The 13,280-nt window shown below is 43.4% G+C and overlaps 1 protein-coding gene across 1 annotated transcript in view; it reads left to right on the forward strand.

Annotated features, from left to right (window-relative positions):
- Positions 1-4,045: 4,045 nt before the first annotated feature.
- Positions 4,046-13,280, forward strand: part of si:ch211-276f18.2 (glucose-fructose oxidoreductase domain-containing protein 1) — a 33,198-nt gene continuing 23,963 nt past the window's right edge. The window contains exon 1 of the mRNA XM_034571920.1: positions 4,046-4,946. Within this exon, the coding sequence (XP_034427811.1) occupies positions 4,694-4,946 (253 nt within the window). The 5' untranslated portion in view covers positions 4,046-4,693. The remainder of the gene's footprint in view (positions 4,947-13,280) is intronic.

Genomic DNA, 13,280 nt, shown 5'->3' on the forward strand with positions numbered 1-13,280 from the left:
TTGTTTTGCATTTTGGGAAAGTTTGGGGAAAAGATGTTAAAACTGATTCCGTTTAGGGGCGGATCAAGGGCAGGGCCAGGGGGGGGGCACTGACCCCAGCTGTGCCCCAGAGGTGCCCCTGTCCTGTGGCAAACAACATATTCACTAACCAAAATGATAATAGTTTGTTAAGAATAGTTATTTTCTAAGCTTTAAAGTTACAATTATACTATACTTGATTGTTTATACACAGTGTATATAATAGTGCAGACAGTCAGTAGACGTTTCTTTTGTGTTTATTCTTCTGACCTTTCGCTGACATTGGCCTCTGTCCTGTGAAACACTAGTTGTGGCGTGTAGTGTCTATAAAAATGAATCACATGAAACCATTTTGAGGGGAAAATCACTTCTTGATCGCTCAGAACTTGCATCTACGTATGACGAGAGGTCACAAGGAGATAGAGCTTTATATTAAAGGTTCAGTGTGTAGAATTTAGTGACATCTAGTGGTCAAGTTGCATGTTGCAGCTCAATACCCCTCACCTCACCCTCCCCTTCCAAACATTAAAGAGAACCTGTGGTAGCCTTCAGTTGGCTCAAAAGGTGTTTGTTTGTCTAGTCTGGGCTACTGTAAAAAACATGGCAGCCTCCATAGAGAGGACCCGCTCACAAGGTAAATATAAAGTATTTAAAAAGAAAAGAAAACAACAATTTGTTTAATTTAGATGATTAAACACTGGTGAAAACATCACTAAGGTTATTATATATTCAGTTTCTGCCTATAGATCCTTTCACCTAAATCTTACACACTTGACCTTTAAGGGGTCAAAAGCAACAAAGCTTGAACAAATGAAACGTATCTTCATAATAAATTTAAGAGATTTAAACAGACTACAAATCTGTTAAGGTTAGTGAAGGTTTACAGCTGGTATTATAGACAGAGGTGCAGATAAAGAGACAGCAGTCATCCACTAGAGGGCAGCATCACCATGTCCTGGTGCTGCACCTTGATCATGGCAGACATTTCTTTAGAGATGATCTCTGAGCCAGATTAGACATGTCCATATTTCTGTACCAGATAACTTTCAGAGTTAAGTGCATGATAACACAGTGAAGCGATCACTGGTCTGCACTGGTCCGCCCACATCACAGCTCACATTGCAGCCGACCTGTCACATTATCATCCTGCCCCCTCTGCTGCATGCGGGAGGTGCCGGCCTCCTCCTGCTGCCCCATCTGCACCCCCCATGCTCTCTAACCGGACAATCAGCTAGCCCGCACCCGCAGGCCTGACCCCGACTGGTCACATGGCCCCTGCCCCACACAAACAAACCACACCAACATCTGATTCAATTAGAGCGTGACCATGGCACAGGAGAAGAGGGAGAGCAGAGACTGTGTCAGAACATGACTTTTACAGAATCATGAATTTATCTTCCCAGAGCAGCTGTTAGATACACTACTGTCAACGTTATTTTACATAAGTTACACATTCATTGTGCAGAGACCAGTATTGACTTTTTCGTAAAGCTAAAAGTTTCCTCCGAGCTTGTGTCGCTGTAACATGAGGAGGAAATTATGCATAGCTGATTGCAACATGAACCCTGTCTGTGTTCAAAAAGACCTGAGCGGCTGGCCTCTTCAGTTTCAGCAGGAAAGTGCAGTTTTTATTCATATTCAATGTTCCCGTCCTCAACACTTTGACAAGAAGTCCCCATGAGCGTTGACCTTGAATGACCTTTGACCTCCTACAGCTCGCGGTTGCTTCTCTCAGCTCTCCCTGAACAATCTTTGCAAAGTGCAAAGTCGTGTGTGGGTCTCTTCTGTTTGCTCTGTACATTGTTGACTGAACCGATGTCGACAGCAGGATGTGACAGCTGTGTCCAAACTGTAGAAATGTGTGTGTGAGACACAAAGAAATAGCACTGACTTCTCTCTACTCTCACTCTATGGACATAAATAACTGTTGTATCGTGCTATGGAGCTCGTATTGATTCAGGCTGTGACGCTCAGCTTTTTCCATCCGTTGAAATGTTGATTAATCCCATTAGCTGTCGGTCAGCTGAGGTCCTGCTGGGCTGCATTAGGTAGGGAACGTGGACACAAGGACGCAGGAATGATCTAAAGGTTTTTATTTACCAGAGAGAATAAGAAAATTCAAAGCAAATGTGAATATTAACTAAACTGGACTTTAAAACCGTTTAATAAGACAGACGTTAACACAAAATAATGGAAAACTAAGCAACATTCTCAAAAATCTAAAGAATAAAAATAATAAAGAAGTAAGCAGTATTATAACAGCAAATAAAAAACTGCACTGACAGTTTGCTAAGAGCAATGTGATTAACTCTTAACCACACCTGTAAAATGAGTGGCAGGGCAGTGGTACAGTCCAGGGTCACGCTGTAGCTTCATATGAAATTTTGGAATATTGAACTGTAAACTCTTACCTGCTGGTGGCGCTAGAGGAAAAGTCAGGGTGTCACATGATTCAGGAGGATTCCGGTCAATTCCTCCTATAATTGCTGAGAATTACAGTCTTATCATGATTCATGACTGTAAAACTAAAAGTGTGCTCTGCATAAATAATGTCCGTCTGAAATGCTTTTCAAACTTTGTTGGCTGTTCAATTACAGGGCAGGAAATGAAAGTAAAGTGATTGGACATTATATTATTATTATTCTCAGTCTGCCAGGTGCAGCCATCCCGTCTGGCAAACCTTTAACAACGGCTCCAAGTCGTCGCTCAAACAATTTTACAAAATGTTTGATTAAAGTTCTTAAAGATTGTATTAGAATTATATTAAAATTATAGATATTTATATTATCTTTGACGAGTTTACAAAAAAACACAGACATCATCTAGACATCTTAATCTACTGCTGTGTTAAATTCATGTGTGAGGTGTCTTCTCTATTAAACCCAGAAGAAGATGCTATAAAGAGGAAGTGCTTCACTTTGGACTTGACCGTGATGAATTTAAATCTCCTCCCTCCAAAGAATCCTGATCCTTCTGCAGAGTGAAAAGAAGCTTGACCCTGCCTCCTCCATTTGTTGTGCAGCGTCCTGTCACTGTGTGATTCATGGTTCTGGAGGGTAAAAGCTGCGGTGTAGTGCCGGTTCAATCTGGACAGTAGGGCTGGGTGGGGGGGTGTTTGTAGACTGAAGGGGAAAGTAGGTTCTTGATGAGGTAGAGTTGACAAAAACCTGGGCAACATTCAACAGCAACCATACCACACAGTGTGTTACAATACAGTAACAATATAAAGTGTCTTGACAGAGAATAGTGTAGAGAATATGTTGTTTATAACTTCTGGAACATTTGTTTATCTGCAATAAAACCTTTCAAATGTCTCTTATGTATGTAGTAGATGGATGATGAGATAACCTACAGCATCACATGTTTAGAAGAGCTGCTCCATCAGATGCAGCAGAGCAGCTTCCTCTGTGTCCCACTGCTTCACTGTGTCCAGGAGCTGAAGGGTTAAAGTGGGAGGAGAGCTCAGAGAGAGGGAGAGACACAACAGCACCGGAAATAGTACAAGGTTCACATTAAAAGTACACAACATGTTGTACTACTACTACTACTACCTGTACTGCAACCATTACTACTAATAATAGTAATTAGATAGATAAATAGATAGATAGATCATTACTATCACCACATGGCGTTGACACATGAGAGGGACTGTTAATAGTATCAGTAACAGGAAGTATAAAAACAAAGTGGAAAGAATAATTAAGTAATTTGTCCCCATAATCCTAAAATAACTATTTACATAGTCAAACTGTCTTGTAATGATCATTAGTTCATCACTTCTAGTAACACAATAATAACACACACATAACAATCATTGTGCCCTTATAACAGACATGTCTGATCAAACAAATGCCAAATACAATATACTCGTGATTTTATAGTATATTTATAAAAAACTGCATTCAATATAATTAATATAATTATTACTTTTAATTAAATTCGGAATAAATGTAAAATATGCCAGACGTGTGTGCTACATGCAACTGTATTTCATCTGTTGCCTATCGATATATAATATATCGTGTATAAATGTAACCTTGGTGAGATGACGGTGGCAAATGTAGATCAAATGCTACCCTTTACTTTCTGTGGATAGTGGGTCAGCTCTTATTTTGAAGCTCCCGCCGCAGTAGCACTTCCTGTGACGGTGTCCAGGTTGACAGTGGCTCAGCCGGTCTCAGTATCGGGCTTCAGCAGAATTTCACCCCGGCCGCAGCAGCTGATCCTCCGGGGAGCGGGCAGTACGACCCGGCGGAGCTAGTGTCCTCCCGCCGCCACATGAAGCTCGCCTCCGGTTGTGTGGTTCTGTCTGGACGGAAGCTCCGGGTGCAGGAGGGATAAAGTGACCGTGGAGGAGGTGACACGCGCAGTCCCTGCCTGGCGCAGTCGGTGCGCTGACCGCTGTCAGAGGACCAGTATGCCGCATTTACGTTCCTGACTCCAACGCTTCAGCGGCTCCACATCTGTTTCTGGGTGAGATTCAGCGCAGGGGGAACAACGGCGGTAAATGCCCGCTCGTCGAGCCGGAGCGTCGGGAGAATGCAGCAGAGCGGCTGCCTGGCTGCAGGTGGATGGTCCCAGCTGCTGCTGCTGCTGCCGCTGCAGGTCCGGCTCCAGCTCTGAGCTCCGGCTGAAACCCACCGCACCGGCAGAACCACGCAAGTAAAGCCGAGCCATGCTGCCCGGGGTCGGCGTGTTCGGCACCAGCCTGACCGCCAGAGTGATCATCCCGCTGCTGAAGAACGAGGGCTTCGCCGTCAAGGCGCTGTGGGGCCGGACGCAGGAGGAGGCGGAGGAGCTGGCCAAGGAGATGAACGTGCCCTTCTACACCAACCGGATCGACGACGTGCTGCTGCACCAGGACGTGGACCTGGTGTGCATCAACCTGCCGCCGCCGCTGACCAGACAGATCGCGGTGAAAACACTGGGTGAGTGGCTCCTCCGTGCTGCTGCTGCTGCTGCTGCAGGGAGGAGGGATGCTGCGGCCCTGTGGAGTGGGGGGAGGATGCTGCACACTGACACCGCCACAGGTCAACCCTGTGAGGTTATGGTCCAGGAGGGCAGCAGTGATGATGGCTGACTTATGTCATGGCATCATCTAGCTTTCCCTTCAGCATCCTAGTTTTAGTGATGCAGCTTCCATCTTGTTCTTTGTGTGGGTCTGTTTCTGGCCCCAAGGTGAAGTCAGGTCCTCCTGTGCGTCAGGGACTTACAGGTGTAGGACTGTGCACGAGAGGTGAAAGAAAGTGTATGATTCTATTTGTGAGGACAGAATTCAAAGTTTGACCTTTTGACCTTTATTGACAGGATGCATACGTCATGTGGCGCTTGACTCATAATATATAAACTCATATGAATGTTTCGGCTCAGTTTGAATCTCTGCACTCGTCCGACCTGTGCGATGGTGGAAGCGATCCACCGTGATACTGGGTTGAACGAGGAGTTGTGGGGACTCCCCTCAGACAAAGTGCGACCTGAACCTGTGAGAGTGAGAGTGGCCGACACAGAGGAGAGGCCTGGATGCAGCAACAGGGAGAGACACACAAAGAGAGCTTGTTCCAGTTTAAATCTGGAGCAACGCAGCTTATTTTGGAGAACACATTCGGGAGAAAGAACGGTGGCAAGAGCCGCTGAGCTCCACTCCGAACTGGTTTTATTTACACCACAGGGCTCGGCTGGAAGTGAGCTCTAACAGGGCGAACCAAACCAAACTACTGTAGAACTATTACATTTACATTGCACCTGCTGCATCTACAGGACCTATAGTGTAGGTTCCATAATTGATCATTTTACTGAGATTAATCTTCAAATTGTAAAAAATACACAAGAATTCCAAATATATACAGAATTTAAAAAATCTCTCAACAGTGTCCATAACGAGTAGAATGCATGTTTTACACTTTATTTTCAAGAGTAGGGAGTGTAGAGAAGAGAAACGAGTGAATAACATCAAATGTTCCTGTGTGGACTTGAACCTGAGATGTTGCAATGCATCATGGTCAGTGATGTAACCAACGTTGCCACAGGGCCAATCAAATGAATCTCTTAAAGTGTTAAAGCCAGGGTTGGTGATCCTGGGAAAGCTAGCAAGAGAAGGCTACACTTTGGAAATGTGCAACCGAGACATCCCAGCCCCGCCCATCAGCCCTCTCGTCATAGCTTCTCCCCCAAAACACATGAACGCACCATGTCTGACAACTAGAAGTCAACTTTTCTGTGACTCGCTCTGTAACCTCTGTCTATCGTCTCTGCTCCAGCGGTGCACGTGTCTCCAGCTGTGGACTCTGGTCATGTGCAGTGAGAGGACGCCGACCAATTCTGTCATTCAGACCGGATGAAATGATTGGTCGTGTTCAGGGCCACAGACATCTGACTTTTTCCTTCTTTGTCAGACGACTGTATTCATTGATGTCAGGATTTGAGCCAATAAGATAAAAAGGAAAACAAACCCTACGTTGAGATGCCTGGGACTCTCCAGCTGTCAGTCAGACTGACAGGAGACAGGACAAGAGGTGACACGTCTTCAACAACCTCCAGCAAGTCCAGCTGCTTTCATAGAGCTTTAATATAATATAGCCAGACATGAAATACTTAAACATTAACCTCTGGAATGAGTTAATGATCTGGGTGACAGCTAATTTAACAGATATAAGTAGATCTATTATCACTATTGGGTTAAAGTCCAGCAACACCTGTGGTATATAGAATGACCTGACCTGATAACAGCCACAAGCTAAAAGGTGCTGGTGTGATGAAAGTGAGTCACCAGGAATTCTTTAAATGTGCACCTGGGGTTTTGACCCTCCTCTAGTCCGTGCACTTTGGAAAGTGGGTGAGGTTGTCCTGGAAATCCCTTCTGTGCTTCTTATCACCTTAAGTAAAACCATTTCCTGATTTAGTAGTTGTTCCCAAGCTCTGGACCATGGAGCTTGAGATGATTGATTCCTCATCGGCTGTTTTCTCCAGAGACTATGACCTGAACGAGTGAAAGGATAAATGACTGTGTGGCTTGAATGACAGTGTTTGTTTATAGAAGAGCTGTGTGAGGGTGAAGTGCAGGGGGATGGACATTATATGGACAACATGAATTTCAGTTAGACTGTCGCTGGATGTCTGGACATGTGACTGACACGGAGCATGTGATGCTTTTAAAAGGTCTCGGATCCACAAAATCAGCGCGTTAAGTTTGAATTGAACAGGTCACATGCGTCCGCTGCTGACTATAACGTGGCTGAAAATGGGTGTGTCGATTTTGAAGCGTGCGTAAAGCAAAGAGAGATAAAGCCACTGTGGCTCCATTCACTCTCCCAGTGCTGCAGTGTTTGCTTTCTGGAGGTGGAGGAGTGAAGTACAGTCGACTGTGTTTGTTTATAATGTCACTATAAAGACTTAATTACATGCTACACTAACATGTGCACATGCACACAAACACGGAATCCCTTTACTGCTGGTTAGGATGTAAACTCCTCTCCTCATCCTGTCCACGTTCATGCATGTAACAATGTGTGGTGCTGAGTCCCAGTGACTTTGGTTCTGCAGGCCGGCCGCTGCAGACCTTTCTTCCTTTCTTTTCCTCTCGGGCTCATTTCCTCACTGCCTCATTGTGTGAGTGCCGCCCGTTCCTTCCCACCCACCTCTCTTCCTCCGCCAAGTCCGCGTCCAGCCCTCTTTGCATTCTGTTGGGTGACGGACAGAAAACACTGTTTGCAAACACAGTTGAGCTTGGGCTGATATATTAGCTGTCAATCATTTAGGCGTATTGTTGTGGGTGCTTATGTCAATTTTATAATGATGTACAACTTTAAAATGTCAGAAAAATGTGATATGTCTGTCACAAATTTCCCAGAGCCCAAGATGATGTGTTTAAAAAGCTTTCCTTATCTGACCAAGAGCCAAAAACTCAAACAGCCAGGAGAGAAAACAGAGAGCCTGGAACAGCAGGGAATATTTGTCTTTTCATTGGATAATTAAAGGGAAAAAATGATAAATCAACTAACTCGGCTTTATAGGGATTCACTTGTTGACATGAAACTGTAGAGCAGCCTGAGGCAAAAAAATAAAAAATGTAGCTCGAGTAGGTCCATTTGAACAAAGAAAAGAATATACCCACATGTGAGAGTGGATGAATGAAATAAATGCACAAAACTGGTGCCATGCTGAGTTTAAGTGCACGTACTGTCAAAGTATCAAACTAGAATGGCACTCAGTAGAGCACATACCTCCAGCAAGGCCCTACTGTCCCCTTTTATTCAATAAAGCCACAGCAAATTACACACTCATAGAAATCAGTCCTATAAACATGCCTTTCTAGGAAAACTGTGAAAATGTTGAAAAACGTCCAATCTCACTATGTTAAAGAAAAAGAATCCTGGATTTCCCTGACCCATACCACGTCATTTCACCAGGTTTCATGGGAATCAGTGTAGCAGTTTCTGCGTAATCCTGTTTACTAACAAACACACACACACACAGACAATACATAACCTCCTTGGCGGAGGTGATAAACTACCAGCTTGAGTCAGTTATAACACCTGAATAACACGTGCTGCACTATGACTTCATGGTGATGTCCCCACTGTTCTTACCACTGGCTATAGTCCTATTGGATGCAGAGATACCTCAAAAATGAATACATTTTTAAACTGTGCATGATGTCATTTTCTGGCCTTATTGTGACTTTTTCATGACATCACTAATCATATGACATTATATGATGGGGAATCAGCTATCAGCTCCAAAAGTAAATCATTTGAAAATACCCTCTCAAGTTATATTCCCACCAACTCTCCTAGTTACAGTTTAATTGAGCCCAAACTCAAATTCATAGTAGACACATAATTGTTTTGCTATGACATAAAAATACATCTGCACCTGACCATTGAAATGCTCCCCATTACTCGTCAGCCACATTTCAGCATCTTGCATCACTGTAATGGACGGAAAGTGTTACACACTCAGTAACTAGTCACTGACAGGAGCAGCCAGCCGGTGTGAGGCTGTGAAGCTTTAACTTCCTCTTGTGTCAGGGTGTGGGAGCTGATAGTAATGTGCCTGTGGCCGTCTCACTGCTCAACTGCTGAACCCAGCTGATAAGTGTGGTCAGGCCTCCTGAACTTTCTGGAGACTCTGTTTCTTCTGTTTACTGTCTTCATTTGTGTTGTCGCCCCTATTCATTTCACATAGAGCTCCCTGCAGGGTCAGACTTTATATATTGATTGACTTGGAGTCGCAAGGAAACAACTCAGCTAATGGATGAGATGCTAAGATTTACAATGTTTGGGTGGAGAAATCCAATGAATCCGTCCAGTAGTTCTCTAGTTTCTGTAATATCAATATATTCCTACCAACATCACCGACTTCAGTCACAGTCCTCGACACAGGTTTGAATGAGCAAAATGAACGTCCTCATCATTCAAACGTTATATCGTCAGAAGACTTCAGGGTCAGCTCAGTTTCTGGAGAGACCAGTAAGGTTTCCAAATCTTTTTTTCCCTCTATTGTTTAATGCAGCCTCAACTTCCTGCAATAGTTCTAGTCCGAACTAATCAGAAAAGTGTTTTCACTCTGCAAACGATGCAAACCATGGTTCAGTTTGATCCAGACCCAGGCCACCTCTTTCAGTCGGACTAAACTTAGGTCCATTGGTCCGGACCGTGGTTTGATGCACCTTTTACACCTGTTATTTTGGTTCTGACTAAGTGTTTCCGTTTAATGGTTTTGCTTTGGCTTCAGAGCCTTTTGCATGTTGGTGTCCAGGGGCCTATTGTCTCTCCTATTGTGTTTGAAGTTACAGATGGCAGCCGTTTATTTATAGACTATTATAAATCTATTAGACAAATGAGAGTCAGCACAGTTACCAAACGTGTAGTGCCAAGATTTATTTTACAAATAAGCCTCCACTTCTTCCAATAAACCTAAACCTGCCCCTGGTGGGATGACTGTAGATCAAGAACTACGAGGAAAACAGAAAAGCACTGGTACAAGTCAGCAAAACTCTGCACGTGTTCTTCAGGTTTTACTCGAGTAACCTTGTTCCCTCAGTCCATCCCACTTGGTCTCATTACAGCAAACCAGTCGGTCTTGTTGAGCAGCCTCTCTCCTTCCAGAAGGATGTCATTCACTCCATTTCCTCCTTTCTCTTCCTTACTACCGTGGCGTTCCTCAGGCGTCTGATGTCACTCAGGCTTTTCTCAGGGTGTTGTGAGGCTGTGGCAGCAGAGGCAACTTCCCACAGAAAAACAACACAACCGCACCGTTCTGCTGTCAAAGAGCAACTCGTGTGAGCCTGAGCCGTTCCTTGGCCGTCAGCCTGTGAAAGTGTGGTTTTATAAACTCCAGCAGGCTGCAGCTTCTTTTCTCTTTTTATCTGATGCATTTAAATACATTTGCATTTTTCAATACACTGCAGCCTGAGGAATCCAGACTGGCTGCTGTGTGTGTCCCACAGTATAGTGAGTTTAATATAAGATACAGTACATTACAGTTTATTAGATTGTTAGTTTGTTTGATAGTTTGTCAGCAATTATATGTAGCAGCAGTTACAGAGTTTCTTCCTGTAGTAAAGGCCTGTGAAAATATACACCAAAAAAAGGCAGAATCTGAACAAAAAGAAGGCAGGTGACCTAGTTTGTTTCATCCTATAGGTTTACAGTATTGTCCCAGTTTTGGGGAGTCATTCAAACGGCTGTGGAAAGGTGTCTCAAGTGTCAGCAGATAAAGACGAAGAAGAAACTGGATTCAGGTTCAGTGTGCGAGTCAGTGGACTTAAAGAAAAGGGGGAAAGTTTATTTGTAACACTGAACAGTAGCTTTATAAATATAAAATAAATGAATGAATAAATTAAGAAAAGAAAAATACCAGTATTTTTCCAGAGCTTTAAATCAAACCTCATTTTTTAAGATTGTATTCTTATTTTGGTGAGTCCTATTGTTACTGGGGTAGCAAGTTGTGTGTGTGTGTGTGTGTGTGTGTGTGTGTGTGTGTGTGTGTAACACAAGAGATTCAGGTGCACGTTGTGTCCCTTTTGTGCAGTTGTGTTTGTGTGTGAGACAGTGTGAGGAGGAGGAGGTGGGAGAGCAGCCTTTGTGTGACCTGCAGAGCTCTGTCGTGAGCAACAAGCGTGGAAGTGGAATCTTTTTTTACAGAACTTGAAAACACTCAGTGACGTTTGTGTAAAATCCCCGTCGACTCTTTGTTCCATAACTTACGAAACTAAGAAATGAAACAAATTCACAGGGGAGTTGAAAAGGTCGAGCGGCGCAACACACAGCGATGGTGACTGATCCCAAATGACCGCTGAAGAGGAAGCTGATACATTTATTGTGTTTCCTGGATCAACATTGATACTCGTGATGAGCTAATGTGATTACTACACACAGAGAAATCAACAGAGCGTCCTCAAACCTTTTCAAAGTAAATCTGACATGAATCTGATATGTCTCTGGTGTCAGTGAGGATCAGCTCTCAGCTGCACAGCCAGACTCTGCCTCATCCCCGCAGACTGCGCTGTCTAATAATAGCTACTCATGCTCAGTTTGGGTAATTACCCATCTTCCATTGCTCCACAAGTTTACAACAACATAAATCAAACAAACAGATAATGCATACGTGTATATTTATGTTTTAATTTGGTCAGTGTCCGTTTTTGTCCTCCACCAAGGAGGTTGTGTGATTGTTTGCCAGATTACTCAAAAACTACCAATCTGATTTCCATCAAATTGTGTGCCGGGTTGGAGCAGCACCCAAGAAAGAACCCATTACATTATTAGTGGATCTAGATAAACGGGCAGATCCAGGATTTATTTCCACTTCCTTTAACGTTGCGAGATATGGCGTCAGCCTTGGCAGAGGGATACGCTCCGACTGCCCTTCTAGTTTGTTCTCTTTGATTCTCACCAACTTCTGTGGAGTTTCTCTTCCAGCCGTACTGAATAGAGTGTTTGACAAGGCTTTTTAATGTTTTCCTTCAAACAGCCGCTGCTCATGTGAAACCTGCTCCTGCTCAAAACTGTTTGTCTGCACTCACTTGACTTTTGCTTTTCTTTTTCTTTTCCGAACTACGTGAAATATTCCCTAAGATCGGTAAAGCCATTCCTCCTTAATTTTAGGTAGTTACAGTTTCGTAAGTTTTATTCTTTGGCTTTTTGTCATTTCAAATGAATCTAGATATCATCTTATCCCTAACAAGGTATTTGATTTATTGAACATTATATTGAAATATATGTAGCAGCGTATGTAGGATATTCATTCCTTGCGCCTGTATAAAGGGAGGTTTGACCAACTTGTTGAAGTTTTTAATATTGATAGTGGATCATGACTGTGTAACGTACAACATGCTCCTTTGCTCCTTGCAGTGAAGAACCCACAGAATGGTGTCTCCACTCTACAGTGCGCTCAGCATTTTAGCATCTTTCAGCGCATTGTTTTGGTCTTCAGCCATGTTTCCAGCCACTTTCAGACAGGACGCTCCGATAAACCGTCTGGACGAACCTGTCCGGCAGCAAAAAGACAGTATGTCAAAGATAGCAGCTGGTGAGAATAGTGGAGCTATAAAAGCTTAGTATCTGCAGAATATGTAAATAAGCAAATATTTGCTGACACTGTCACTTTAACAACTTTAAGAGATGTTCTGATACCGATGCCGTTGCCGAAAATGCCAGATCTGGGATCGGTGGTGTATTGATGAGTTTACCACCAGCAGTATGACATACATCAATAAAAGCAACCATCACGCTGTTTTAATAAGTTATGTGATTTGTTGTCTTTTAAAATGCACTGGTATCGGATTGGTTCTTGGTATCGGCCGATACACAAGGTCCAGGTATCGGGAAGGGAAAATAGTATTGGAACATCTCTAACAACTATAAGGTGATAATATGTGATATATTGTGTTTTTAGTTGTGTTACTGCCTAATGACTAAAAAAGAAACCAAGTTTAAAGCTACACTACCTGATTTTGTTACAGTGGCTTAAAATGTGTTGTTCCGCTTATTATTGGAGTTTTAACTGATCTTATTCTCTGTTGAGTGCTACAACACCATCAGGGAGTTTGCCTACTGACTGTAGCCCACTGGTTTATCTCCCATGCACCTCTCCTTGTTATTAACTTAGTCTTTTCACGCCAAAGACAACGGAGCATGAAATGAAAAATAGTGGCAGAATTAATTAGAGAAGGCAGACGAAATGGATTAAGATGTCAAAATGCTGTGAGGTTGATTAATGGCTGGCTTCCTGTGTGAGTTTATCATCCCAGCTCAGCCATC

The sequence above is a fragment of the Hippoglossus hippoglossus genome, chromosome 20, assembly GCF_009819705.1.
Source record: "Hippoglossus hippoglossus isolate fHipHip1 chromosome 20, fHipHip1.pri, whole genome shotgun sequence".
In the NCBI taxonomy this organism is placed as follows: domain Eukaryota; kingdom Metazoa; phylum Chordata; class Actinopteri; order Pleuronectiformes; family Pleuronectidae; genus Hippoglossus; species Hippoglossus hippoglossus.